The sequence below is a fragment of the Anser cygnoides genome, chromosome 30 (genome assembly GCF_040182565.1).
Source record: "Anser cygnoides isolate HZ-2024a breed goose chromosome 30, Taihu_goose_T2T_genome, whole genome shotgun sequence".
NCBI lineage: Eukaryota > Metazoa > Chordata > Aves > Anseriformes > Anatidae > Anser > Anser cygnoides.
The window spans coordinates 2,519,758-2,547,191 of NC_089902.1; the positions used below are offsets into that span (position 1 = coordinate 2,519,758).

Consider the following 27,434-nt stretch of genomic DNA (forward strand, 5'->3'; position numbering starts at 1 on the left):
CCCCTGTAACGCTTAGGATAGGTATTGGATGGTTGAATGCCCTCACATTTCCTGGACACTCCTGCTGATATTTAATGGGAGTGTCCATTAGTGAAGACTGAGAAGAGCCCTTCTGTCCACCAGTCCTGTTCTCAGCTCCCTTGTGTCGCCCATCTCTGAGCTGCACTGTCATCCCATTCAGGTGTTTCCCTGAGAAGGAACAGGAGAATGCTGCTGAGGAAGAAGGGCCACAGCAAGCCAGAGGGAGCCTGGGAGCTTCTCTTCTTTCCATGGCTGCAGGAGCTCCGGGGCAGCTGGCAGAGAGCCCGGCCTGGCCAGGTAGGGCAGGGTGTTCGGGTCTGACCGGGGGCACCTGGCTTAGGCCACTCCGAGGGGCTTCTGCCAGACTTCCTCACCTCGCAGTGCCATCCAGCAGGACCCCCAAAGCCTACTGCATTGCCCACTGCCCTCCCAGGAACAAGACCCAGCAGGAGACCCTTCCAGGACGTGCAGCTGCATGGCCCTGCAGCCAGAGACGTACCTTGTCAAGGGCTGTGCACATTTCTCCTGCAGGCAGCTCTCAGCATCCTCCCACTGCCAACTGCCTCCAAGCCCTCTCTCCTTCTCTCCTCTCCCCGTGCCAGCTGCGGTCAGAGCCCCCAGCCCTGCTGCACTGGGCACAGGAGCTGCTCCTGGGCACAGCTGTCTCTGCACCAGGGCCCTCTTGCCACGAGCTCTCTCTGTCCCATGAGCCCGGCCCAGCTCAGCACCACACGCCCAGCCCAAGGCATTGGAATCCCCCCTCGGGGGGCTCTGCTGAGGAGCCCACGAACCTCAGGCACTGAGAGACAATTGAAGACATCTCTCAACAAGTCCAAGTCAGAGGCAAGTTTCCTGCAGTGTCCCCCTGAGGGCCAGCACTGACACAGCCTCCCTTGGAGCTCGTTAGAGTAGAGCATTGGAGGCAGTGAGGGCAAGGAGACAAGGCAGTGTGAAGATGGCACTGGTGTGTAGGAAAACTGGATGTGTGTCATCAAGCACAAGGGCCAGGCCTTGACCCCCAGCCCCTGGGAAGGGAGATCCTTTCCCTTCACACCTTGCTCAGGGCTCTTCGTGGGGCAGGAGGAGATGGGGATGTGCATGGCCAAGTGCAGGAGAATGGTACGACCCCTGCCTGGTTAATCAGTGGGGATGAGGAGGTCCTGGTTCTTTAGCAATACGCTGTCTCTTCCTAGGCCTCAGTGACAGAGACAACAGCCAGAGCCATGGACACAAAGATCTCGGTTTGTTGGGACTTTCAGCGTTGCCTATTTCCTTGTTCCTCTGATTACCAGAGTATCGTAGCGTCTCCCAGACATGCACCTCTTTCGCTGCTGGCTGTAGACCCTTGTCCATGTGCTGTCATATGGGGTCTTAGCTGAGTAGCTAGTGTGAGACCACTCGTGGTGCCCAGGCTCTCCTCCTCCTGGGCACTGCTCACTCAGCAGGGTCCCAGTCTGCCCTGATGTGCAGGGTTCCTCTTCCTCTGCTGTGGGACTGGGCTCTTCTCCTTGTAAAGGTCAAGAGGTTTCTGTAGGTAAAATCCTGCAGTTTCTCAAGGTTCCCCCACTCTGATGCTCCATTCTGTCAGGTGTTCATGTCTGCAGGCAGACAGTTCCACCTTTCTGTGTTTGTGCTATCTCTGACAAGACAGCAGCATCAGGAGCTGCAGGGAAGTTTGGATAATACAGGAGTAACCAGCTGAATGGAATCGCAGCACAGAGTCACAGAAGGACAGGGGATGGAAGGCTGCCAGGTTCCACCTCTTCTGTGCTTCCTTCTCATGCATGGTTTCATTTTGTCTGGAGCTGTGTCCTAAAAGTTATGGAGCTGTGCAGGGAAGTATACAGATGGGTTAAAGCCCAGGTGGATGTCAATCCATCTATTACTGTCAAAGACAATAAAAACTCTTTATAGAAACACTCTAATAATGGAGGATTCAGGAGCTTCATCATCTTTTATTGTCTGTGGGAGGAAACCTGGTGACAAGAGATGAGGTGAAGGCTGAGGCACTTAATGCCTTATTTGCCTCAGGCTCTAGCAGCAAAACCAGTTGTTCCCCTGGACATTTCTTCTTCCTCATGGCCATTGCCAACCTTATAAGGTGCACTTTGTGGCAGTTTTTTCTCTCCTGCTCTTCTCTACAACAAAACAAAGCTCCATCAGGGTGGAAACCACTCCTGAAGTAGGCATCCCAACCCATCAGGCTCCTTGCGGCCTGTCAGCCAAGCAGACAGAAGTCACCTCCCCAGCATCTCCCAAGGCCTGGGCCTGCTGCTGGCCTTGCAGCTTCTTGGCTAGACACAGCCAAGCCTTGTGCCTCCTGCTGTCCAGTCCTGGCTTCAAGCAGAAGGGACAGCACAACCCCTGTGCGGGCCTTCTTTCTGTCTGGGTCCTCCTGGGGATGGAGGCAGAGGGGATCCCACAGGCAGCATGCCAAGCAGGGGCCTTCTGCTGGCCTAGCAGGGCCACTGGCAGATGTCAGCCCCAAAGTGCACATCCCAGGGAGAAGCCAAGGGTGAGCTGCCACCTCCAGACACAAGGGACCTCACAGTCCCTTTGCGTGACACGTTCCTGCTGCTGCCCTATCAGCTGCAGAGACAGAAGTGACCTCCCAGTCACTGCCCCAGTCCCATTCCTCCTGCTGGGGCAGGAGATCCTGAGGCACAGCTGAGCTCATCAGAGCATTCCCACCCATCTCCTGCAGCTCCCGCGTTTCTGCGAATGCCAGCAGGAGGAACTCACTGATGGAGCTGCTGTTGGGCATTTCCTGCTTCTGGGCATGGGGTCCTGCCCAAGGAGCTAAAGCACAGTAGGATAGTACAGAATTACCTGATAATAACTAATTCTGTTTCGTCCTCTCAAGCAGACATCGGTCAGGTCCCTTTCATGAGTTTTAACTGACACTGACTGAGGGTGTCCCTGCAATAAGGGAACTTTGCTGTGGTCAATGTAGTGATCAGTCCTCACCTATAACAATAAGGAAAGGGGGACATGTGGTCATCCCTGATTAAATTCAATCCTGATATTAAGTGATTATCCACATTGCTGTTCCAAATTCACCCAACTGCATAGCAGGGGTGTGAGAATTGCTGTTTCTTTAATATTTTCATTCCTTCTGCACTCCAAGTGAAATGTTGTCGATCGTCAGATACAAGGGACTGTCCCTTTAGTGCAGACTGCCCTTCCGAGGGGCAGCCAGTCTGTCAAAAAAAGGCTGGTCTCTTCTGCTGGCATGTCTATGAGCTGCAGAATAACCACATGTTCACCTGAAAAGAACCAGGACACTGCTGAATCAGGGCTCCAAGTGCCCATCTCCAGATCCCTCAACCTGTCCCCATACTCCCCTTCCCCCAAGCAACCCGAGGGCTTGCTCCATGGGCGGGTGAAACCCCCATCCCCAGGCAGCCTGGGAACAAGAGCAGCAGCAGCACGGCCAGGTGGAGAAGCCAGGAGGAATGGCAGCGTCTACCTCATATTGGAGAAACAGAGAGATCTGTCCTGTCAGATGTTATCCGCCATGAGCTGTGTTGGCTTCAGAAAAACTCTTTGGAAATCCCATTTACCTGTTCTGCTGCCAGAGACTCACGGTGCCAAGAGCCTGCAGATCTGTCCTGCCACACGCTGCCCTCTGTTGCTGCGCTCCTCACTGCCTCCAAGCCCTCTCTCCTTCTCTCCTCTCCCCGTGCCAGCTGCGGTCAGAGCCCCCAGCCCTGCTGCGCTGTGCACAGGAGCTGCTCCTGGGCACAGCTGTCTCTCTGCACCAGGGCCCTCTTGCCACGAGCTCCCCTTGGGCCCAGGAGCCCGGCCCAGCTCAGCAGCACAGCACCCGACCATGGCATCGCTTGCTCTGTGCCATTGGGCTCCCTCGAGGTGTCCCCAAGGCCTCAGGGCTGACAGCTCCCGAAGGTAGCAGGGTCTCTGCTGGGCTGTGGTGTTTGAAGCAGACTGAAGTCATCACCGACTGCTCCTCTCTGAACAGGGGAGAGACTGGTTTTAGAAGTGTGATTTGTGCTATTAGAGTGTGGTTGTCAAACATGAGAAGAAATGATTCCCTCCCTTAACACCTATTTATTCCCTTCCCACTTCAGGGCAGGACACTGCAGCCATGACAGCCAGGGATCATTTTATCCCTCTGAACACCCTTCACCCGTTCTTTTAGGAACTGAGAAAGAAACATCTTGCTCCTTGGTGTCCTAACAAGAGAGGGGGGACCAGAATGCTCTAAAAGGGTTTCCATAAGTGGAAAGGGACATTAAGGTAGCATTGGTTGAGTTTCAACTACTGTGAATATGGAAGGTCTACCCACACACAAATCTCTCCTTCCTCTTTCTCATGACCAGCACGGTGACTGGGACGTGGAACCCCCTCATCATTGTGCTGGTGGCTACAAGCAAACACCTGCAGATGCCTGTGGCCTTCTTCCTTGGGGATTTGTCCTCCTTGCACCCTTGTAGAGCTCCACCACTCTGCGCCAGTTGCTGGCCAGCTTCCTGGCTGGGGACAGCACCCCCTTTGCTCACAGAGGTGGGAGCACTGTCAGCTGCACCTTCTGCATGACCGGAGTGCTTCCTGCTGGGGGCCATGTCCTACGGTCAGCCCTGGGCTGTACGCCATCCCTGTTCTCTGCCAAGCTCGTGAAGTGGAAAGTCTGACTCCAGAAGGCAGCTGTACCTGAACCAGGGGAATTTCTCTCATGTACAGTAATTATTTCTCCTCCTCCCAGCTACAGTGCTTTGGCCCCAGTGTTGTGGACACCTTCTGTGGTTTTGTCCCATTGTTGCGCCTCTCCTGCAGTGCCACGGTGATACTCATGGTCTTTGCTTTCACGATCTGTATTTTGGATCCAATCTTCCTCTTTGCTCTCGTGCAGTTTTCATGTGTGTGCACCCTGTGTTGGCAGGCCCAAGGCCTTATCCACCTGCTTTTCTGTCCTCACGAGTGTTACTGTTTCCTACGACACCATCATCACTGTATGTGAAGTGCAGAACAGCCCTGCTCAGAGATCTTAATCAAGGCCTTTCCCAAACCTTCATCATCTTCCTGGTCAGTCCTCGGGTTGCTTAGAGGTGGTTTTGGAAGGTTGAGAGATGGGTCTGCAGGTGGAGAGGTGGATCTGCAGACATCGTCATAAGACCTATCTCAAAGACCTTGGAAAGGACGGATTGATCAAAGACGTTCCCCGGGACTTGGAAAAGGCAGATATTAAACCCATTTTCTACTAGGAGAGCAAGCAGAAGGATGATTAAGTCTAACCAGCTTAATCCCAGCCTTAACCCTAGCCCTCAACCCAGAACTAAACTATAAGACTCAAAGCTTGACCTTGTCCTAAACCTTGAGCAGGATCCTTGAGCAAAACACCAATCCCTCCCTTAAAGCCCTTGCCATTCCCTTAACCCCGGAAGGTGACCTCTAATCCCTAATCTTTGTCCTGAACACCTAGACCCCAAAGCCCTCCACCATGCACACAGCACATCTCACATTCAACCCCACTCCTACCTCTAACTTCAGCTCTTTGTCCCCTTGGGGCAGGGCAGGGGCTGTGAGGTCCTGCAGCAGTCACATGGCATTGGAAGAGGCATGTGAGGTGACAGGTATGTGATCAGAGCAGAGGCCACGAGGAAGAGCTGGCTGGGAATGCTGTGATGGGATCAGGTGTGCCTCAGGATCTGCTGGGCCTGCAGGAAGCACGTGGCTGGGAAGGAGGCTGGGAGGTCACTTCTGTCTCTGGAGCTGACGGACCAGCAGCAGGAATGTGGCCCAGACAGGGACCGTAAAGGGCAGAGGCATGCACATGGCACTGAAGATGATGGCGAGGCACCTTCTGTTCTGGTCAGGTGAGAGACCACAGGAAGGCTGATGGGATGGGAGTCATGCTTGAGATATAGTTTGTGAGACCATCGAATCACAGAATGGCCCATGCTGGAAGGGACCTTAAAGATCATCTTGATCATCTGAAGTCGAAGTAGATGACATTGGTCAGTCTTCCCTTGTCGTCTGATGTGGTCACTCCATTGTAGAAAGCCACCAGATTGGTCCGGCACAACCTACCCTTTGGTGAAGCCATGCTGGCTGTCTCGGATCACATCTTTCTCCTGCATGTGCCTGACATTGATTCCGGGAGGATCTTTTCCATGGTCTTGCCAGGCACAGAGGTGAGGTTCACCGTTCTGTAGTTCCTTGGGTCTTTCTTTCTACCCTTAATCAAAAGGGGAGTGATATTTCCCTTTTCCCAGTCACCAGGGACTTCACCCGACTGCCAGAACTCTTCAAATATGATGGAGAGAGGCTTGGCAACTACATCGGCCAGTTCCTTCAGGTGCAAGTTATCATGCCCCATAGACTTGTACTCGTTAAGTTTCATCAGGTGGTTTCGAACCTGCTCTTCATTTACAGAAGGTGGGACTTTGCCCCCCCCCAACCTCCATCTGTGGGTTCAGGGAAATGAAAGACTTGGGAAGCCTGACTGGCAGGGAAGACTGAGGAGAAGACGTTGTTGAGGCAAAGACGTTATTGAGTCCCTCAGCCTTCTCCATGTCTGTCATTACCAGTTCACCCTTCTCATCCATCAGAGGGGGTACACTCTCCTTGCCCTTTCTTTTCTGAGCAATGTATCTGTAGAATCTCTTCCTGTTATTCTTTGCTTCACTTGATAAGCTCAGTTCCATCCATGCCTTCGCTTTCCTTATCCCATCCCTGTACATCTGAAACAAAACCATGCATGAGGGCATGGAAAAATGAACCCTGCACCATAGAAGCCATTCTGAAAACAAAACTTGTAGGTAGGAAACACAGTTTCGTGGAGGTGCAGAGCTGATGGGCATGTTGAGCAGGATGATCCTAGTGACCTTTGTGCCCTTTCCCTCCTGACAACAATGCCACTTCCTTCTCAAGACTAGAGTAGCCAACAGAGGTGAGACAGATACTCTGGGATCAAGAATGTCATCAGAAAGCTGATCCCAATAAGATATGGGGAGGTCAGGAGCAGCCTGAACAAGAGAGATGTGAGATTTCAGGGTGGGAAGAAGAGGTTGGACAGCAAGAAATTATGATTTCATAGAGGTAAGAGGGTTCATGTAATGTAGATGCTGCTTTAACACTGACTTAAAACAGTCATGTAAGCCCCTTACCTTACTTGAACCAGGAATTTTAATCTCTAAACCTAAATGCTACCACAACACTCTGAAAGGAATCCATTTTCGCTCTTCATCCCTTTCCTTTACACTAGCATTAAAATGCTCTATTTAACCCTGGACTTCTTGGGAGACCTAAAAAACCCTAAACCACAGAGCTTGTCTATACCGTAACCTGAGACCTGACACCACAAGCAGAATACCAAACACTCCCACTAAAACTTTCCTAAATCTCTAACACAAAATGTGAAAAAACAGGTACCGAGGGGGCTAGAGAGAGGTCAGCTCTGCCTCAGGATCTCCTGCCCCAGCAGGAGGAATGGGACTGGGGCAGTGACTGGGAGGTCACTTCTGTCTCTGCAGCTGATAGGGCAGCAGCAGGAACGTGTCACGCAAAGGGACTGTGAGGTCCCTTGTGTCTGGAGGTGGCAGGTCACCCTTGGCTTCTCCCTGGGATCTGCACTTTGGGGCTGACATCTGCCAGTGGCCCTGCTAGGCCAGCAGAAGGCCCCTGCTTGGCATGCTGACTGTGGGATCCTCTCTGCCTCCATCCCCAGGAGGACCCAGACAGAAAGGAGGGCCGCACAGGGCTTGTCCTGTCCCTTCTGCTTGAGTCCAGGACTGGACAGCAGGAGGCACAAGGCTTGGCTGTGTCTAGCCAAGAAGCTGCAAGGCCAGCAGCAGGCCCAGGCCTTGGAAGATGCTGCTGAGGTGACTTCTGTCTGCTTGGCTGACAGGCCACAAGGAGCCTGATGGGTTGGGATGCCTGCTTCAGGAGTGGTTTCCACCCTGATGGAGCTTTCTTTGGTAGTACGAAAGAGCAGGAGAGAAAAAACTGCCACAAAGTGCGCCTTGGAAGGGTGGCACTGGCCAAGAGGAAGAAGAAATGTCCCTCAAAGGGTCGTGCTGTGCTGACAGAGGTCACCTAAAGAGAGCCTATGATCATACCCACGCTTTGTGTTCATCAAGGAACAGCTGATGAGGGTAGACGAGACATGGGTGAGATGATGGAAATGCTGGGGTGAGAGCAAGGTGGTGGACAGAGATGGGTGTCTGCAGACTTCAAGGAAATAGGGCAAAGTGTGGGACAGCATAGGAAAGCCTGCAGAGGAGAAGGCAGAGGATGCTGGCAAGAAGGGAAGGCCCCAACAGCCCTGACGTTTTTGTCCCTTTGCCTAGAGCTTCTGAGGAGACAAGATTTAGTCATTGCAATGGGGCCTCACTGCTTCCTTGATACCCTGTGCAGGGGTGGGGAGGTGTCCTAATGAAGTTCTTCTCGTGGCATCACACTGCCCACCACATCATACAGACCCCAAGAAGAGCCCTGAGCCAGACTTGGGGGTGCAGGATCTCCCCTCCCAGTGGCTGGGCTCAGGCCTTGGCCCTTCTGCTTCACCAAAACCAACCAAGACTTTTCTCAGCACAGCGCTTTGCCTGTCTGCAATCATGGCCTCCAATGATCTGCCCTAACAAGTCCCTGGGGAGGCTTTGTTAGTAACAGCCCTCAGTGGGGCCCATTAATACTCCAAGTCACTTCAACTTTTCCTCCTGACTTTACCTTCTCAAGCGGTTACATCATTCTCCTCTCAGTACCTGAGCTTCGTAGACTGAGCACCAAAATACACCATGGAACTCATTAAAATGCAGAACGTCCTAAGCAGCCATATCTCTCCCACAGTTTTCTTCAAGTCTTCAAGACTTGTGCAGCTAATTGGAGAGCTTTCATGGTGTAGTAAAGGAGACGGATTTCAAAGAGCATCTAACAAAAATCTTTCCTCATTTTGAAGGCTTTATTTTGTTGCATTTCAGTTTAGAGCATCATTTTCCCATAGATATTGGTCTAGGGATAATACTTTGAAGCCCTGCTTAGGTAGGAAGAGCAGGGTTTTTCCTTTTTAAAAACAAACAACAGGAAATCATCCTGCAATTAAAAAAAAAAAATATGTTCCTCATTTTTTTTGCCTCCAGTGATGTTTACCTTCCCAAAAGGATGACTGTACGTGATGTATTTTACACTGATTAATAGGAAATTTTAAATAGTAGTGTTAATATTAACCCATATCATACTAATTCAATGATAAATGATGAGTCTCTTGCTAAGGAAACCATTAGACAGACTGCTGAGAGATGAGCGAGCTGGAACTGACAGAAACTCAAAGCAGCAACTGGGTTGGTGAGAGCAGTCTGAATGATCAAAGAGTAAGGGGAGGGCAAAGCAGGAGACCTATGGGAAGTGCATAGGTCCAGACAGGCAGCTGGAAAGGGGACATTCAGCAGGGTCTGTGTAATCAAGATGGGTTTTGTGCCTGGAAGATGAGGGAGCACACCACGACAGAGAAAGCAATGACAATGCAAGTACAGGTGAACACCAGTATTTCTTCTCCTGTGCTGAATATACATCCTGAAAATTCTCATTTCTTCATGACAGAAATTATACTTCACGTAAGACATTTATTGGAAGGAGTTGAATCATTTGAGCTGATGAGTAGTTGCTTTATTAGTTTAGTATTAAAAAATTACTGGGCTTTGAGGCAGAATTTTCCTGTGTGAAAATAAGTATAACCAGGGAAAACCTCCTGTGGCCCCGTTGTGTTTGAGGCACTTCCCTGGACTGGCAGATGTCAGAAAAGACCTGCAGGAGACCGGAGCCCCTTGGGAAAATCAGGTGGAGCCAGGTGGAGTTCCCAGGGCACCTCCACTGCTAGCAGTGGTCTTTGTCCCTGTAACTGCAGCCCAGCCCAGCACAGGAAACCCCTTCAAAGACAACACCTTAGTTCAGTGGGTTTCTGGGATTGACCTAGATTTCAAATGGCCATTGGAAACCCATGATACTTTCCCTTATTCCTACTAGACACATGAACATCCATTTACCTTCCTGGGTCAACTTTAGCAAACTCAGGCTGAAAAACTCAAATATAGCACGCTTCAAATGGCTGAGGCAGAACCCATCAGCTGCCCCACTTTGGAAATGGTCCCTGTCCAACTATGTTTTTTAAAGTGAAAAATGTGAAATGACCCGTCAGGTCAATGCGCAGAGTAAGGGAAAGTCACACATATTGTGCTGGAGTGTCAGAAGGCAAAAAGCACTGCACTGTGCCTCAGAGTAATCAAGGAGACCTAATCCAGTTCATCCGTGAGATAAAGCAGAGTGAAGGACGCTGAGTGGTGCCCTAACATGAAGAAGGATGTACATCACTGGTGAAGGAGCTGTCTTTTTGTGCCATCACCAATGCAAATACACAAAACTATATCAAATAAAGGTAAGCTGTCCCACCCTGGCCCTGTCACCCCACAGGGCAGGAGAGAGGGAGCTGACAGCCAAGGGACGCATTTGGGTGTGGAAGGTGGGGCCCAGCAGAGACAAGGAGCCAAGGCAGTAGCTGGGGGAGGCCAGGAGAAGCAGCCCAAGGGGTGGTGCTGCTTGTGAGGACACGTTTGTGCCAGCAGCCTGAGTGGGCAGCAGCTGTGCGCAGGCGAGGGGAGGCCAGGAAGCGCATGCCAAGAGCGCTCCTGCCAGCAGAGACAAGGCCGGGGCCGAGGGCAAGGGGAGGGGCAGGCCCAGGGCAGGGGGCTGCAAGGGCCATGCTGAGCTCCCTGCCCCTGCAGCAGCCGCACTGGCCCTCAGCAGATGTGCTGGCCGGCACGCACGGGGAGGTGCTGGCGTGCATCAGAGAGCAGCGAGGAGGGCGCTGGAGAGGGCCGGGGTGAGGCAGGTGGCAGAGCCCCATGCAGGGGCTGGCTGGGGGTCCCCTCTGCTGCAGCCACCGCACTCGGGGTTGCAGGAGGAGGGCCTGCAGGGCTTGTGGCCACGGGGCAGAGCCTGGCCCTGGACACTCCGTGAGCGCCGTGCAGGTCGTGGCAGGCTGCGGTGAGGGGACGAATGCCCTGGGCCCCCTTCGTGCTCTGCCCAGGCCAGCAAGGGCCCCGAGCGGCCTCGTGTCCCCTGCCCCTGCAGCTCGGGGCTCCCTTCCCCAGCCCTGGCTCTGCAGCACCAAGCCCTGCTGGGAGCCCTCCCCTGCATGCTGCCACCGCTCCCTGACGCTGCTGGTGCCCTCTGCCGGGCACTGCCCAGCCCAGCCCAGCCCCTGCCCACCTCTCCCCACCTCCCGGACCTCTCCCCAGCCCAGCAGCGCAGGCTGGGCTGGCCACAGGGCAGTGCCCACCGCAGGCTGCTGCAGTGCTCTGGGCACGGCCAGCACAACCCCAGCCCCTCACAAGGCACCGCAGCTGCTGGCACAAAGGCGGCTCTGGGCCTCCCCAGCAGCCCCGGGCACAAGAGGCCTGGCCCAGGCACAGAGCAGCTCCAGATTCCTCTCCAGGATGCCATTTGCCATCAGACCCAGCACCACTGGGACAGTCCCAGGCCAGTCAAGGCCAGTTACTGTTTGCTGGGCCATAGGCAAGCAAGAAGGCAGCTCCCAGTCCAGCCCTTGGTCCTTCACCGATCACTCTGGGGTTCTGATCCATTGTGAGGCCCAGAAAAGCAAGAGGTCTGTTCAGGAAGCAGCTCCTGGGGTGTATTCCTGAAACCAGGTTTGCAAGAGACGTGCAGAGACATTGAAGAGATGGCAATGTAGAGGTAACAGGACTGTCACCAACATACATGAGCTCTCAGGGCTTATCCAAATACAAGAAGCACAATGTAGAAACAAAAGAGAGCAGCAGTGAAAAGGCCACGTCCTGCTGCTGGCCATGGCCATGGCTCCAGGGAAGCAGCAGCCCCGACCCGAAGGCAGCAGAGACGCAGAGCCCAGCGGGCAGTGAGGGGCAGCCCCGAGGGCTTTGCGCCCATTATTAATGATGAAGAAGCATGTATCCAAAGACTTTCCTCAATGCATCCCTGAGCTCCTTGTTTCTCATGCTGTAGATGAGGGGATTCATGGCAGCAGGAACCACAGAGTACAGCAATGCCACAACCAGATCCAGGGATGGAGAGGAGATGGAGGGGGGCTTCAGGTAGGCAAACATGCCAGTACTGACAAACAAGGAGACGATGGCCAGGTGAGGGAGGCACGTGGAAAAGGTTTTGTGCCGGCCCTGCTCAGAGGGTATCCTCAGCACTGCCCTGAAGATCTGCACATAGGACAGCACAATGAAAACAAAACAAACAAATACTAAAGAAACACTAAACACAAGTGCCCCAACTTCCCTGAGGTAGGCATCTGAGCAGGAGAGCTTGAGGATCTGGGGGATTTCACAGAAGAACTGGTCCAGAGCATTGCCTTGGCAGAGGGGCAGGGAAAATGTAGTGGCCGTGTGCAGGACAGCATTGAGAAAGCCACTGCCCCAGGCAGCTGCTGCCATCTGGGCACAAGCTCTGCTGCCCACGAGGCTCCCGTAGTGCAGGGGCTTGCAGATGGCAACGTAGCGGTCGTAGGACATGATGGTGAGAAGGGAATATTCTGCTGATATAAAGAAGGAAAACAAAAAGACCTGTGCGGCACACCCTTGATAGGAGATGGCCCTGGAGTCCCAGAGGGCATTGGCCATGGCTTTGGGGAGAGTGGTGGAGATGCAGCCCAGGTCGAGGAGGGCGAGGTTGAGGAGGAAGAAGTCCATGGGGGTGTGGAGGCGGTGGTCGCAGGCTACGGCAGTGAGGATGAGGCCGTTGCCCAGGAGGGCAGCCAGGTAGATGCCCAGGAAAAGCCCGAAGTGCAGGAGCTGCAGCTCGCGCGTGTCTGCGAATGCCAGCAGGAGGAACTCGCTCACAGAGCTGCTGTTGGGCATTTGCTAACATTAAACACAGCTGTCTGTTGAAGAGAAAGAATGCATAACAAAGTTAGAAGAGGCTTCAATGAGGAAAACCTATTCCATGTCTTAGAACACCCCCCAGACGATCCTCTCTCTTGGCAGAAGAACCTGTATGAATCTCATTGCTTCCATACCGATCTCTCAGTGCAATGCTGTGGGATTCTCAGTCTCCTGTACAATCCTGAGAACACATTGCCATCAAACTTGCCTCCCTTGCAATGCAGGAATCAGAAAGCACGGAATCCAAAAAAAAGCCTTCTCCTTCAGATAAACCAAGCCTCAGTCTTCTTCTCGAAATGACCGCTTCTAAATGCCGTTCTCTACAACGTATTCTACTTCTTGCTGGAGAAACAGAGACCCATCCGGACAGATGCTGTCAGCCATCGGATGTGCCAGCTGTAGAAGACCCCTCTGGCAACCCTACCTGCATGGCCCTGCAGCCAGAGACTCACGGTGCCAAGAGCCTGCAGATCTGTCCTGCCACACGCTGCCCTCTGTTGCTGCGCTCCTCACTGCATCCAAGCCCTCTCTCCTTCTCTCCTGTCCCCGTGCCACCTGCGGTCAGAGCCCCCAGCCCTGCTGCGCTGTGCACAGGAGCTGCTCCTGGGCAGAGCTGTCTCTCTGCACCAGGGCCCTCTTGCCACGAGCTCTCTCTGTCCCACGAGCCCGGCCCAGCTCAGCACCAGACGCCCAGCCCAAGGCATTGGAATCCCCCCTCTGGGGGTTCTGCTGAGGAGCCCACGAACCTCAGGCACTGAGAGACAATTGAAGACATCTCTCAACAAGTCCAAGTCAGAGGCAAGTTTCCTGCAGTGTCCCCCTGAGGGCCAGCCCTGACACAGCCTCCCTTGGAGCTCGTTAGAGCAGAGCATTGGAGGCAGTGAAGACAAGGAGACAAAGGTAATTTGAAGGTGACCCTGATGTGTAGACAAAGTGTATTTGTTTCAACTAGCACAAGGGCCCAGACAATAGCGAATGATTTAAAATTTGAAAAGACAGAAAAGGAAGTTAAAATAGTAACAATAACAATAATAACAATAACAGTAATAATATTAATATGTACAAAGCAAGTGATGCACCATGCAATTGCTGAGAAGCCCCTCACCGATGCTCAACCTGTCCCTGAGCATTGGTCCCCCGGACCCTGGCCAGCCTGCAGCAGGATCTCTTGTGCACGTCCCTTCACCTTCATTTCTTTTAGTGCAAAATCAGCTTTCAGAGGAATTTGGAGTATTTTCTTCCCTTTCTCAAACACTTCCTCTGCTCTGTCACCCCACACAACAATGCCATCGATGTACTGCAGGTGTTCAGGAGCTTCCTCCTCTTCCAGGGCACTCTGGATCAGTCCATGGCAAATGGTAGGGCTGAGTTTCCTGCCCTGGGGCAGTCGATGCCAGGTTGAAAGCAAGCTGTGGCCTTCAATCTGCTGGCAAACGCAAAGAGAAAAATGCATTAGCGACATCAGTTGTGGCAAAATGCTTGGGTGCCTTTGATCCCAGTTTGCATGGAAGCTCTACCGTGTCCGGCATGGCAGCACTCAGCACTGCATGACTTCCTTCAGGCCACGACAATCCTCTGTCAGCGGACTCGGTTGGTGCTCTACTGACTGAGGTGCACCGCTGTGGCAGTGATTGGCACCAGCTGTCCTTCAGCCCTCATCAACCCCACAACAGAAGGGTCCTGTGAGAGACCAAGGCAAGGCAGACAACAGCATCATGTCCTCCGTCTCCAAGGCAGCTGTGCCAAAAGCCCACCCATACCCTTTTGGGTCCCTGAAATATCTCTCCTCTCCTGAAGCAGTCTCTTCCAAGGATGCACAGAGTCCGGGGCCAGTCCCAGTGGGGTGCTTTTGCCACTCCTTCCCACTTAGACTCACTTCAGCCTCCAGTACAGGTCAGTGTTGGCATCCCCCTGTCACTCCAGACATACAAATGGGTTCACCCCTCCACAGCTTGATGGCACTAGGGTACGCTGTGCAGTGGTGTCCACTGGAGCCTGAGACTTCTGGGGGCCTGATGTGCAAGGCCATCGAATCCTCACAGTCCAATACGGCCGATGGTCCCCTTCCTCCCCCTGGCTGGAGGCAGGGCCCCTCTAGTCCTGCTCATAGTATTCATTCCTGTGTCTGCAGGACTGCCCGCTGGAAATTGGAGCAGCAGTTCTCTAAGAACCCCTTTTAGGGACTGTTGTTCCTTGCCACTCACATACCCGTGCCTCTAGGGTTGAGGCAGATTTTCCATCCCACTTTCTCATGTCCTCTCCATGGTCACACAGGTGAAACCACAGGGTGACACATCGTGTGTACCCACCATCTCTCCTTTCCTGACCTCTAAGTCCAGGGAGGGGCCCCATTTCTCCCAGCACCAGAGCAGCACAGGGATAGGGATCGCGTGATTACTGATGCCCTTAGGACCTGTTCCTCTTGGTCCTCCTACTCACATGATGGTCCAGCTTTTCTGAAGCCTGCTTCATCTTCTTTCTCCTCCTTTCTTGTCTGGGTAGGAGTTCCTTTCCTTTCTTAAAAAAAAATGACTTTCATATCCATTGTTTTTCTTGCATATAAGAGCAACTGATACAGACACAGGTTGCTTCTCTGGCGCAGACACAGGGCCCATGAAAGGAGCTGGAGTTGCTGCAGGGCATTTTGCAAATGCTGTAGTGGCTGCAGGGTCTGTCAGAGGGGTTGGAGTGGCTGCAGGACTTGTCACAGAGGTTGGAGTGGCATTGATTGTGGCTCTGTAGGCATAGGCTGAGACCCAGCACACTGCAGTGGTATGTGTCTCTTTGGAAATGCCAGGGTGATAACACCACTTTTCCAAGCATTTCGCAGTTTTTTAGGATTCTGTACTGTCTCAGGGATGAAGTTCCAAAGCTTTGGAGGTGCCCCCTGCTCTAGGTGCCTGCCCAGATCCTCCCACAGTCCCTGCCACTCCTCACTCTCCTGCCTCTGGACACATCTCTGGATGGCATGCATTAAGTAGTTGCTTAAACATAAACAAAAGCTGAAAAATATGCAGGAGACATAACAATAGGAACATGCTGGTTTGACCATCCCAAGGATATTCAGAGCTTTGAAGAGCTAGTGTAATTAGGCTGGAGGAGAAGGGGGAGGTGCAGGAGAAAGGGAGAGTGAACCAGTGGGGAAAAGTGTCCTCCCCTTGTCTCCCCCCAGTGGCTTGGTTTCCTGAGGAGAAAAGGTCAAGAGTGTAGTTCTTAATAGTTTCTGAGTCATATCATAAGCCAGTGTTACACAATACAAGAAAAGAATAAACTTGAAGCAGCCATCAGAAAAGATAAACAGTATGACAGGGGAGACATACAGGAAGTCATGTGCTATACAACACAGTTCTGAAATTGAGCACAACAGACCTGAGATTAAAAAAAAAAATAAAAAAAGAAAGAAAATCAAGTTTGTGATCAGCAACCATTAAAATCAACTCATGCTTATAAAGGTTTACTTTTAACATGCTGTGGTGAGATCTGTCATTGGCTCAAACTTTATGCTCCATGTCGGGCACCAAAAAGAGCGTGTTTTAACCCAGCAGGCAGCTCAGCACCACACAGCCATTCCCTCACACACACACCCTGCTACACCCCCAGCGGATGCAGGACAGAATGAGGAGGGGGAAAAAAATAAAATAAACTAAAAAAAAAAAAGTCATGGGTTGAGATAAAGACAGTTTAATGGGACAGAAAGGGAAGACAAATAATACGAACAATGATGATGATGATCGTGATGGTGATTGCCTGTCCCGCAGCAGTGGTACCCCCTACCCTGGCCAGCCACCCCATATTGATTGTTCAGCATGACGGCTGCGGTATGGAACATCCCTTTGGCCACTTGGGGTCAGCTGTCCTGCTTCTGTCCCCCCCAGCTCCTCAGGCACCCCCAGCCCTCCACTGCTGGGCAACAACTAAGCCATCAGTGTGTGATCATCATTCTTCTCATGCTAAATGCAAAACACAGCATCATACCAGCTACTAGGAGGAAAATTAACTTGAACCTAGCCAACAGCAGGACACCCACAGACCAATGGCATGATATCTCTGTGTGTATATCAAAAGAGAAAAGGTGGTGGTGATTAATTAGAAAGTACTGGAGCTGAGCATGATGCAGATGGTGTGGAATATGGGGTGGATATTGTCCTCGTTTTGGCTGGGATAGATTTAATTTTCTTCCTATTAGCTGGTATGGTGCAGTGTTTGTATATAGGACACAGCTCCAGACAAAATAACAGCAGGCATGAGAAGGAAGAAGAGAAAAAGTGGAATTGGGCAGCATTCTACCCTGTACCCTTATATGAGATTGTGCTGCAGTTCCATTCAACTGGTTACTGCCGTATTGTCCAAACTGTCCTGCAAACTCCTGCTGCTGTTACCTTGTGAGAGGCGGCATAATCAGGGTGAGCCATCCGCCTGCAGACATTAACAGCTGACAGAATGCAGCATTGGTCCAGGGGAGCCTTGAGAAACTGCAGGAGTTTGAATAAAGGAACTTGTTGACATTTACAAGGAGAAGAGCCCAGTCCTGCAGCAGAGGAAGAGGAACCCCACACATCAGGGCAGACTGGGACCCTGCTGAGTGAGCAGTGCCCAGGAGGAGGAGGGCCTGGGCACCACGAGGGATGCCATACGAGCAGTGGTGCTGCTCCCCAGGAACCAGGCCAGCTTCCTACAGAGCTGCCTTACGAGGAGCATGGCCACCAAGAAGATCTGAGTTATCAGACTCAGCTCAGATCCAGTGTGACACCACACAGATAAGGGTCTACAACTAGCAGGGAAAGATGTGCAGGTCTGGGAGTCCTTAGGACAGCCTGGTGTGGAGAGGACAGAGGCCTCTGAATAGGCTGAGAGTCCCAACGGGACCCAGGGCTTTGTGTCCATGGTTCTGGCTGTTGTCTCTGCCACTGAGGCCTAGGAGGAGACAGCTTCTCGGTAAAGTACCAGGGCCTCATTGCCTCCTCGCCCCCACCCATGAACCAGGCAGGGCTCGTACCATTCTCCTGCACTTGGCCATGCACATCCCCATCTCCTCCTGCCCCACGAAGAGCCCTGAGCAGTGTGTGAAGGGAAAGGATCTCCCTTCCCAGGGATGGGGAGTCAAGGCCTGGCCCTTTTCATTCATGAAACACATCCATTTTTCCTACACATCAGAGCCACCTTCACACTGCCTTTGTCTCCTTGTCCTCACTGCCTCCAATGCTCTGCTCTAACGAGCTCCAAGGGAGGCTGTGTCAGTGCTGGCCCTCAGGGGGACACTGCAGGAAACTTGCCTCTGACTTGGACTTGTTGAGAGATGTCTTCAATTGTCTCTCAGTGCCTGAGGTTCGTGGGCTCCTCAGCAGAGCCCCCCAAGGGGGGATTCCAATGCCTTGGGCTGGGCGTCTGGTGCTGAGCTGGGCCGGGCTCGTGGGACAGAGAGAGGTCGTGGCAAGAGGGCCCTGGTGCAGAGAGACAGCTCTGCCCAGGAGCCGCTCCTGTGCACAGCGCAGCAGGGCTGGGGGCTCTGACCGCAGCTGGCACGGGGACAGGAGAGAAGGAGAGAGGGCTTGGATGCAGTTGGCAGTGGGAGGATGCTGAGAGCTGCCTGCAGGAGAAATGTGCACAGCCCTTGACAAGGTACGTCTCTGGCTGCAGGGCCATGCAGCTGCACGTCCTGGAAGGGTCTCCTGCTGGGTCTTGTTTCTGGGAGGGCAGTGGGCAATGCAGTAGGCTTTGAGAGTCCTGATGGGTTGCATTGCGAGGTGAAGCAGTCTGGCAGAAGCCCCTAGGAGTGCCCTAAGCCAGGTGCCCCCGGTCAGCCCAGAACACCCTGCCCTGCCTGGCCAGGCCGGGCTCTCTGCCAGCTGCCCCGGAGCTCCTGCAGCCATGCAAAGAAGAGAAGCTCCCAAACTCCATCTGGCTTGCTGTGGCCCTTCTTCCTCAGCAGAATTCTCCTGTTTCTTCTCAGGGAAACACCTGAATGGGATGATAGTGTAACTCAGAGAGGGGTGCCACAAGGGAGCTGAGAACAGGACTGGTGGAGAGAGGGGCTCTTCTCGGTCTTCACTAATGGACACTCCCATAAAATATCAGCAGGAGTGTCCAGGAAATGTGAGGGCATTCAACCATCCAATACCTATCCTAAGCATTACGGGGGCTACTGGGATAAAATAAAGCAAACAAAATCCCTACAGCTCAGCTCGGCGTTCAGATGAGTTGTTTGCAAGAACCGACAAGTCGAATGGAGTTGATTTTCCCCCATGTTCCTGCTTCCCTCCTGCTGCACAGCAGGAAGGACTCCTCTGGAGCCCACAGCAGCCCCTGCTCCCAGTGCCACTCTCAGCCAGCACCAGCCGCAGCTCAAGCAGGAGAGCTGCAGAAAGTTTCTTCTGCAAAGAGAGAGGCTTGTAATGAGAGTGCTCTAACACTTGCATCATGTTTTCCTCAGAGAAGTCTGAAGCATTGCACTGAGAGATCCGTATGGAAACAATGAGATTCATACCGGTTCTTCTGCCAAGAGAGAGGATCGTCTGGGTGGAATAGGTTTTCCTCATTGAAGCCTTTTCTAACTTTTTTCTGCCTTATCCTCTCCAACAGAAAGCTGTGTCCAAAGACAGCAAATGGCCAACAGCAGTTCGGTGAGCGAGTTCCTCCTGCTGGCATTCGCAGACACGCGTGAGCTGCAGCTCCTGCGCTTCGGGCTCTTCCTGGGCATCCACCTGGCTGCCCTCCTGGGCAACGGCCTCATCCTCACCGCCGTAGCCTGCGACCACCGCCTCCACACCCCCATGTACTTCTTCCTCCTCAACCTCGCCCTCCTCGACCTGGGCTGCATCTCCACCACTCTGCCCAAAGCCATGGCCAATGCCCTCTCTTCTTTGTATCAGCAGAATTTTATGTTCTCACCATCATGTCCTATGACCGCTACGCTGCCATCTGCAAGCCCCTGCACTACGGGAGCCTCGTGGGCAGCAGAGCTTGTGCCCAGATGGCAGCAGCTGCCTGGGGCAGTGGCTTTCTCAATGCTGTCCTGCACACGGCCACTACATTTTCCCTGCCCCTCTGCCAAGGCAATGCTGTGGACCAGTTCTTCTGTGAAATCCCCCAGACCCTCAAGCTCTCCTGCTCACGTTCAGACTACCTAAAGGAAGTTAATCTTCCGGTTGTTAGTGCATGTTTAGCATTTGGCTGTTTTGTTTTCATTGTGCTGTCCTATGTCCAGATCTTCAGGGCCATGCTGAGGATGCCCTCTGAGCAGGGCCAACACAAAGCCTTTTCCACGTGCCTCCCTCACCTGGCTCTGGTCTCCCTCTTTCTCTGCACTGTCATCGTTGCCTACCTGAAGCCCCCCTCCATCTCTTCCCTATCCCTGGACCTGGTGTTTTCATTTCTGTACTCAGTGGTGCCTCCAGCAGTGAACCCCCTCATCTACAGAATGAGGAACCAGGACCTCAAGGAGGCAGTGAGGAAACTGTTTGGACACATGCTTTTGTGAACCATTAATGTTCACTTGAGTTCCAGGTTTATTTCAGAAACAGGAAAATATTTTTTATTATTTGCCTTTATGAATATTTTCTCCAAGTTGTGGTTTTCGTTTAAATAAAGTTATTCTTAACATTCTGCCCGTTATATTTTCTAACTTACTTTAACCGAATTGTCTCATGTACTTATAAAACTGGGCTTCACATGTAGATAAATACAGTAAAGAAGCCAGGAGAAATTCATTGTTATCAGCTGCCGTCTCTTCCCATCTCCTGTGCAGCTGGGGGAGCAGCCCCAGCACACAGGAGGGGCTCAGGGCCCAGAGCCCAGCTGCCACAGGGAGGAGCAGCCCCGCTGGCCCTCGCGGCTGCCCCTCACTGCCCGCTGGGCTCTGCCTCTCTGCTGCCTTCGGGTCGGGGCTGCTGCTTCCCTGGAGCCATGGCCATGGCCAGCAGCAGGACGTGGCCTTTCCACTGCTGCTCTCTTCTGGCTTCCACATTGTGCTTCTTGTATTTGGATAAGCCCTGAGAGCTCATGTATGTTGGTGACAGTCCTGTTATCTCTACACTGGCATCTCTTCAATGTCTCTGCACGCCTCTTGCAAACCTGGTTTCAGGAATACACCCCAGGAGCTGCTTCCTGAACAGACCTCTTGCTTTTCTGGGCCTCACAATGGATCAGAACCCCAGAGTGATCGGTGAAGGACCAAGGGCTGGACCGGGAGCTGCCTTCTTGCTTGCCTATGGCCCAGCAAACAGTAACTGGCCTTGATTGGCCTGGGACTGTCCCAGTGGTGCTGGGTCTGATGGCAAATGGCATCCTGGAGAGGAATCTGGAGCTGCTCTGTGCGTGGGCCAGGCCTCTTGTGCTGGCCTGGGGAGCGGGGCTGGCCCTGCGGGGCACAGGCACTCTGTGCTGGGGATGTCCCAGGCAGGAGAGCAGGGCTCCTGCAGCTTCACGGCCCTCCATCTCCTGAGCCGTGGCTGGCCCCAGCGCGGGGGCTGCTGGGGAGGCCCAGAGCCGCCTTTGTGCCAGCAGCTGCGGTGCCTTGCGAGGGGCTGGGGCTGTGCTGGCCGTGCCCAGAGCCCTGCAGCAGGCTGCGGTGGGCACTGGCCTGGGGCCAGCCCAGCCTGGGCTGCTGGGCTGGGGAGAGGTCCGGGAGGTGGGGAGAGGTGGGCAGGGGCTGGGCTGGGCTGGGCAGTGCCCGGCAGAGGGCACCAGCAGCGTCAGGGAGCGGTGGCAGCATGCAGGGGAGGGCTCCCAGCAGGGCTTGGTGCTGCAGAGCCAGGGCTGGGGAAGGGAGCCCCGAGCTGCAGGGGCAGGGGACAGGAGGCCGCTCGGGGCCCTTGCTGGCCTGGGCAGAGCACGAAGGGGGCCCAGGGCATTCGTCCCCTCACCGCAGCCTGCCACGACCTGCACGGCGCTCACGGAGCGTCCAGGGCCAGGCTCTGCCCCGTGGTGTGCAGGGAGAGGGCAAAGCCTCTCTGAAGAAGAGGCTGAAAGTGAAAAAGGTCCCTCCGCTGCCCCGTGGTGTGACAGGGCCAGGGTGGGACAGCTTACCTTTATTTGATGTAGTTCTTGTGTAATTTGCATTGGTGATGGCACAAAAAGACAGCTCCTTCACCAGTGATGTACATCCTTCTTCATGTTAGGACACAACTCAACGTCCTTCACTCTGCTTCATCTCATGGATGAACTGGATTAGGTCTCCTTGATTGCTCTGAGGCACAATGCAGTGCTTTTTGCCTTCTGCTACTCCGGCACGGTATGTGTGACTTTCCCTTACTCTGCGCATTGACCTGACGGGTCATTTCACATTTTTCACTTTCATATCCCTAGTTGGAAGGGGATGATTCCCCAGAGTGGGGCAAGCTGATGGGTTCTGCCTCAGCCATTTGAAGCACGCTATACTTGAGTTTTTCAGCCAGTTTGCTAAACATGACCCAGGAAGCTTAATGGGTTTTCATGTATCTCATAGGAATAAGGAGGAGTATCATGGGTTTCCAATGGCCATTTCAAATCTAGGCCAATCCCAGAAACCCACTGAACTAGGGTGTTGTCTTTGAAGGGGTTTCCTGTGCTGGGCTGAGCTGCAGTTACAGGGACAAAGACCACTGCTGGCAGTGGAGGTGCCCTGGGAACTCCACCTGGCTCCACCTGATTTTCCCAAAGGGCTCCGGTCTCCTGCAGGTCTTTTCTGACATCTGCTGGTCCAGGAAAGTGCCAAAAACACAATGGGGCATCAGGAGGTTTTCCCTGGTTATGCTTATGGTCAGACAGCAAGCTCTGCCTCAATGCCCAGTAATTTTTTTAGTACTTAACTAATAAAACAACTACTCATCAGCTCAAATGATTCAATCCCTTCCATAAAAAGTCTCACGTGAAGTGGAATTTCTATCATGAAGAAATGCTAATTTCCATGATCTATATTCAGCACAGGAGAAGAAATACTGGTGTTCACCTGTACTTGCATTGTCATTGCTTTGTCTATCATGATGTGCTCCCTCATTTTACAGGTACAAAACCTGACTTGATTACACAGACCCTGCTGAATGTCCCCTTTCCAGCTGCCTGTCTGCACCTATGCACTTCCCATGGTTCTCCTGCTTTGCCCTCCCCTTACTCTTGGATCATTCAGACCGCTCTCACCAACCCAGTTGCTGCTTTGAGTTTCAGTGAGTTCCAGCTCGCCCATCTCTCAGCAGTCTGTTTAATGGTTTCCTTAGCAAGAAACTCATCATTTATCATTGAATTAGTATGATATGGATTAATATTAACACTACTATTAAAAATTTCCTATTAATCAGTGTAAAATACATCATGTACAGTCATCCTTTTGGGAAGGTAAACTTCACTGGAGGCAACAAAATGAGGAACTTGAACTTTATTTTTTTTTTTGGTTTGAAAACTGCAGCATGGTTTCCTATTCTTTGTTTTTAAATAGGAAAAACCCTGCTTTTCCTACCCTAAGCAGGGCTCCAAAGGAGAAACCCTAGAACAGTGTCTATAGGAGAATGATGCTCTAAACTGAAATGCAACAAAATTCAGCCTTTAAAATGAGGAAAGATTTCTACTAGTTGCTCTTTGAAATCTTCCTCCTTAACTACACCATGAAAGTTCTCCAATTAGCTCTACAAGTCTTAAAGACGTGAAGAAAACTGTGGGAGAGATATGGCTGCTTAGGACTTTCTCTGTTTTAATGAGTTCCACGGTGTATTTTGGTGCTGAGTCAATGAAACTCAGGTACTGAGAGGAGAATGATGCAACTGCTTGAGAAAGTAAAGTCAGAAGGAAAAGTTGAAGTGATTTGGAGTATTAATGGGCCCCACTGAGGGCTGTTCCTAACAAAGCCTCCCCAGGGACTTGTTAGGGCAGATCATTGGAGGCCATGATTGCAGACAGGCAAAGCGCTGTGCTGAGAAAAATCTTGGTTGGTTTTGGTGAAGCAGAAGGGCCAAGGCCTGAGCCCAGCCACTGGGAGGGGAGATCCTGCACCCCCCCGTCTGGCTCAGGGCTCTTCTTGGGGTCTCTATGATGTGGTGGGCAGTGTGATGCCATGAGAAGAACTTCATTAGGACACCTTCCAACCCCTGCACAGGGTATCAAGGAAGCAAAGAGGCCCCATTGCAATGACTCTATCTCGTCTCCTCAGAAGCTCTAGCCAAAGGGATAGAAACGTCAGGGCTGTTGGGGCCTTCCATTCTTGCCAGCACCCTCTGCCTTCTCCTCTGCAGGCTTTCCTATGCTGTCCCACTCTTTGCCCTATTTCCTTGAAGCCTGCAGACACCCATCTCTGTCCACAACCTTGCTCTCATCCCGGCATTTCCATCATCTCACCCATGTCTCGTCAAACTTAATCAGCTGTTCCTTAAAACTTAAAGTCATGGTGTGATCAAAGACACTCTTTGGGTGACCTCTGTCACTACAGCACTGCCCTCTGAGGGACATTTCTTCCTCCTCATGTCCCATGCCAACATTCCAAGGTGCACTTTGTGGAAGTTTTTGTCTCCTGCTCTTTTCTCCTACCAAGGAAAGCTCCATCAGGGTGGAAACCACTCCTGAAGGAGGCATCCCAACCCATCAGGCTCCTTGAGGCCTGTCAGCCAAGCAGACAGAAGTCACCTCAGCAGCATCTTCCAAGGCCTGGGCCTGCTGCTGGCCTTGCAGCTTCTTGGCTAGACACAGCCAAGCCTTGTGCCTCCTGCTGTCCAGTCCTGGACTCAAGCAGAAGGGACAGGACAAGCCCTGTGCGGGCCTTCTTTCTGTCTGGGTCCTCCTGGGGATGGAGGCAGAGGGGATCCCACAGGCAGCATGCCAAGCAGGGGCCTTCTGCTGGCCTAGCAGGGCCACTGGCAGATGTCAGCCCCAAAGTGCCGATCCCAGGGAGAAGCCAAGGGTGACCTGCCACCTCCAGACACAAGGGACCTCACAGTCCCTTTGCGTGACACGTTCCTGCTGCTGCCCTATCAGCTGCAGAGACAGAAGTGACCTCCCAGTCACTGCCCCAGTCCCATTCCTCCTGCTGGGGCAGGAGATCCTGAGGCAGAGCTCACCTCTCTAGTCCCTCTGGGACTAGGGCTCACTTTTCTGGGTTAGAAATTTAGCAAATGTGTTGTTCAGCTTAGGGTATCAGGTCTTTGGTTAGGTTATGGGCAAGCTTTGTGGAATAGTTTTTTGTTCTCCGTCTGCCTAGGTTTAATAGAGGATTTTAATGCTAGTGTTAAGGGCAGGAATTAGGGTGAGCACAAGAGTAAAGGCAAGGGAAAGGGCTATGGGCTGAGTTTTGCTTCATGGAATCCTTTGAGTTCAAGCATTAAACTAGTGGATTCCTGTCAGGGTGTTGGAGTAGCATTTAGGTATAGGGATTTAGGTTACTCTTTAAAATTGTGTAACGGCCTTACATCATTGTTTCAATTTAGTGTTAAAGCAGCATCAATGTTACGTGAAGCCTCTTGCTTCTACGAAATCATTGTAGATGTCCGCTCGTCATTCCCCCTCCCTCTCTAGGATAGGGGGGGGAGAATAAGAAAGAAATGAAAACTTGTGGGTTGACATAAATAGAAAAGGATTTATTAGGACAGGAAAAAAAGGATAATAATAACAATAATAATAATGTCACAAACAAGTGATGCAGAATGCAATTGCTCACCACCCGCTGACTGATGCCCAGACTATCCCCGAGCAGCCGGCCCCCCCACCCCGGCCAGTACCCCCATATTAATTGTTCAGCATGACACCAGATGGTATGGAATACCTCTGTGGCCAGTTGGGGTCAGCTGTCCTGGGTCTGTCCCCTCCCAGCTCCTGCTGCACCCCCAGCCTGCCCGTGGGCAGGACAGAGCGAGAAGCTGAAAAGTCCTTGTCCTGGTGTAAGCACTGCTCTGCAACAATTAAAACATCAGCTTGTTATCAGCACTCATCTCATCCTAATCCAAAACATAGCACGCTACCAGCTACTAGGAGGAACATTAACTCTGTCCTAACTGAAAACAGGACAAATGCTACACCTAACGGTCACAACCTGCCTGAGATTAACTTGAGTTAAACTAGAAAAGAGAGACAGACAGATCCTTACTAAGTAAATACTACTACTAGAATCAGCTTCTTCAGTGTGGCTTTCAGCTCCTGGTTCCTCATGCTGTAGATGAGGGGGTTCACTGCTGGAGGCACCACCGAGTACAGAACTGCCACCAACAGGTCCAGGGATGGGGAGGAGATAGAGGGGGGCTTCAGGTTGGCAAATATGGCAGTGGTGACAAACAGGGAGACCACGGCCAGGTGAGGGAGGCACGTGGAAAAGGCTTTGTGCCGGCCCTGCTCAGAGGGCATCCTCAGCACGGCCCTCAAGATCTGCACATAGGACAGCACAATGAAAACAAAACAACCAAATGCTAAACATGCACTAACAACCAGAAGTCTAAGTTCCTTTAGGTAGTCTGAACCTGAGCAGGAGAGCTTGAGGATCTGGGGGATCTCACAGAAGAACTGGTCCACAGCATTGCCTTGGCAGAGGGGCAGGGAAAAGGTAGTGGCCGTGTGCAGGACAGCATTGAGCAAACCACTGCCCCAGGCAGCTGCTGCCATCTGGGCACAAGCTCTGCTGCCCACGAGGCTCCCGTAGTGCAGGGGCTTGCAGATGGCAACGTAGCGGTCGTAGGACATGATGGTGAGAACATAAAATTCTGCTGATATAAAGAAGAGAAAGGAAAAGACCTGTGCGGCACACCCTTGATAGGAGATGGCCCTGGTGTCCCAGAGGGCATTGGCCATGGCTTTGGGGAGAGTGGTGGAGATGCAGCCCAGGTCGAGGAGGGCGAGGTTGAGGAGGAAGAAGTACATGGGGGTGTGGAGGCGGTGGTCGCAGGCTACGGCGGTGAGGATGAGGCCGTTGCCCAGGAGGGCAGCCAGGTAGATGCCCAGGAAGAGCCCGAAGTGCAGGAGCTGCAGCTCGCGCGTGTCTGCGAATGCCAGCAGGAGGAACTCGCTCACAGGGCTGATGTTGGGCATTTCCTGACTCTGGACACAGCTGTCTGTTGAAGAGGATAAGGCAGAAAAAAGTTAAAGCAGACTTCTCTGAGGAAAACCTATTGCAATTCTTAGAGCACCACCAGCCCAAGACTCTCTCTTTGCAGGAGAACCTTTCTGCAGGTCTCCTGCTTGAGCTGCAGCTGGTGCTGGCTGAGAGTGGCACTGGGAGCAGGGGCTGCTGTGGGCTCCAGAGGAGTCCTTCCTGCTGTGCAGCAGGAGGGAGGCAGGAACATGGGGGAAACTCAAGTTCAGTCCACTGGTCCGACCACGAGCTTCGCAGTGTTGCTTCAAAGAATGTATCCAATGACTGTGTCGAACAAGGGACATATATTTGTTTCATTTTCTGGTAGCTACGCCTGTAATGTTTGGGAGGAACAATCTATTCGTTGTTCCCATGAGAAGAAAGTACCGACATCTGAGAGCAGAGAAGCCCCATACCAAGTGCATCTGGACAGGATCCTCACCTTGTCTTCCATGAGCAGGATCTCCGCTTTTCCCTCTTCACCAGAGCTGCAGAGGCCTCACTCCAGCTGCCCACAG

General features: G+C 52.6%; 2 protein-coding genes across 2 annotated transcripts; both read right to left on the reverse strand.

The window, feature by feature from the left end:
- Nucleotides 1-5,669: 5,669 nt before the first annotated feature.
- Nucleotides 5,670-13,103, reverse strand: LOC106049302 (olfactory receptor 14C36). Its single transcript, XM_066985080.1, has 2 exons — nt 11,976-13,103; nt 5,670-5,687 (listed from the first exon to the last, which is right to left on the reverse strand). The coding sequence occupies exons 1-2, from the start codon at nt 12,876-12,878 to the stop codon at nt 5,670-5,672; spliced, it is 921 nt and encodes a 306-aa protein (XP_066841181.1). The 5' UTR covers nt 12,879-13,103.
- A 12,837-nt stretch (nt 13,104-25,940) lies between these two features.
- On the reverse strand, nt 25,941-26,873 carry LOC136787668 (olfactory receptor 14C36-like). Its single transcript, XM_066984982.1, has one exon. It carries the CDS (start codon nt 26,871-26,873, stop codon nt 25,941-25,943), a length of 933 nt encoding a protein of 310 aa, XP_066841083.1.
- Between the last annotated feature and the right edge of the window lie 561 nt (nt 26,874-27,434).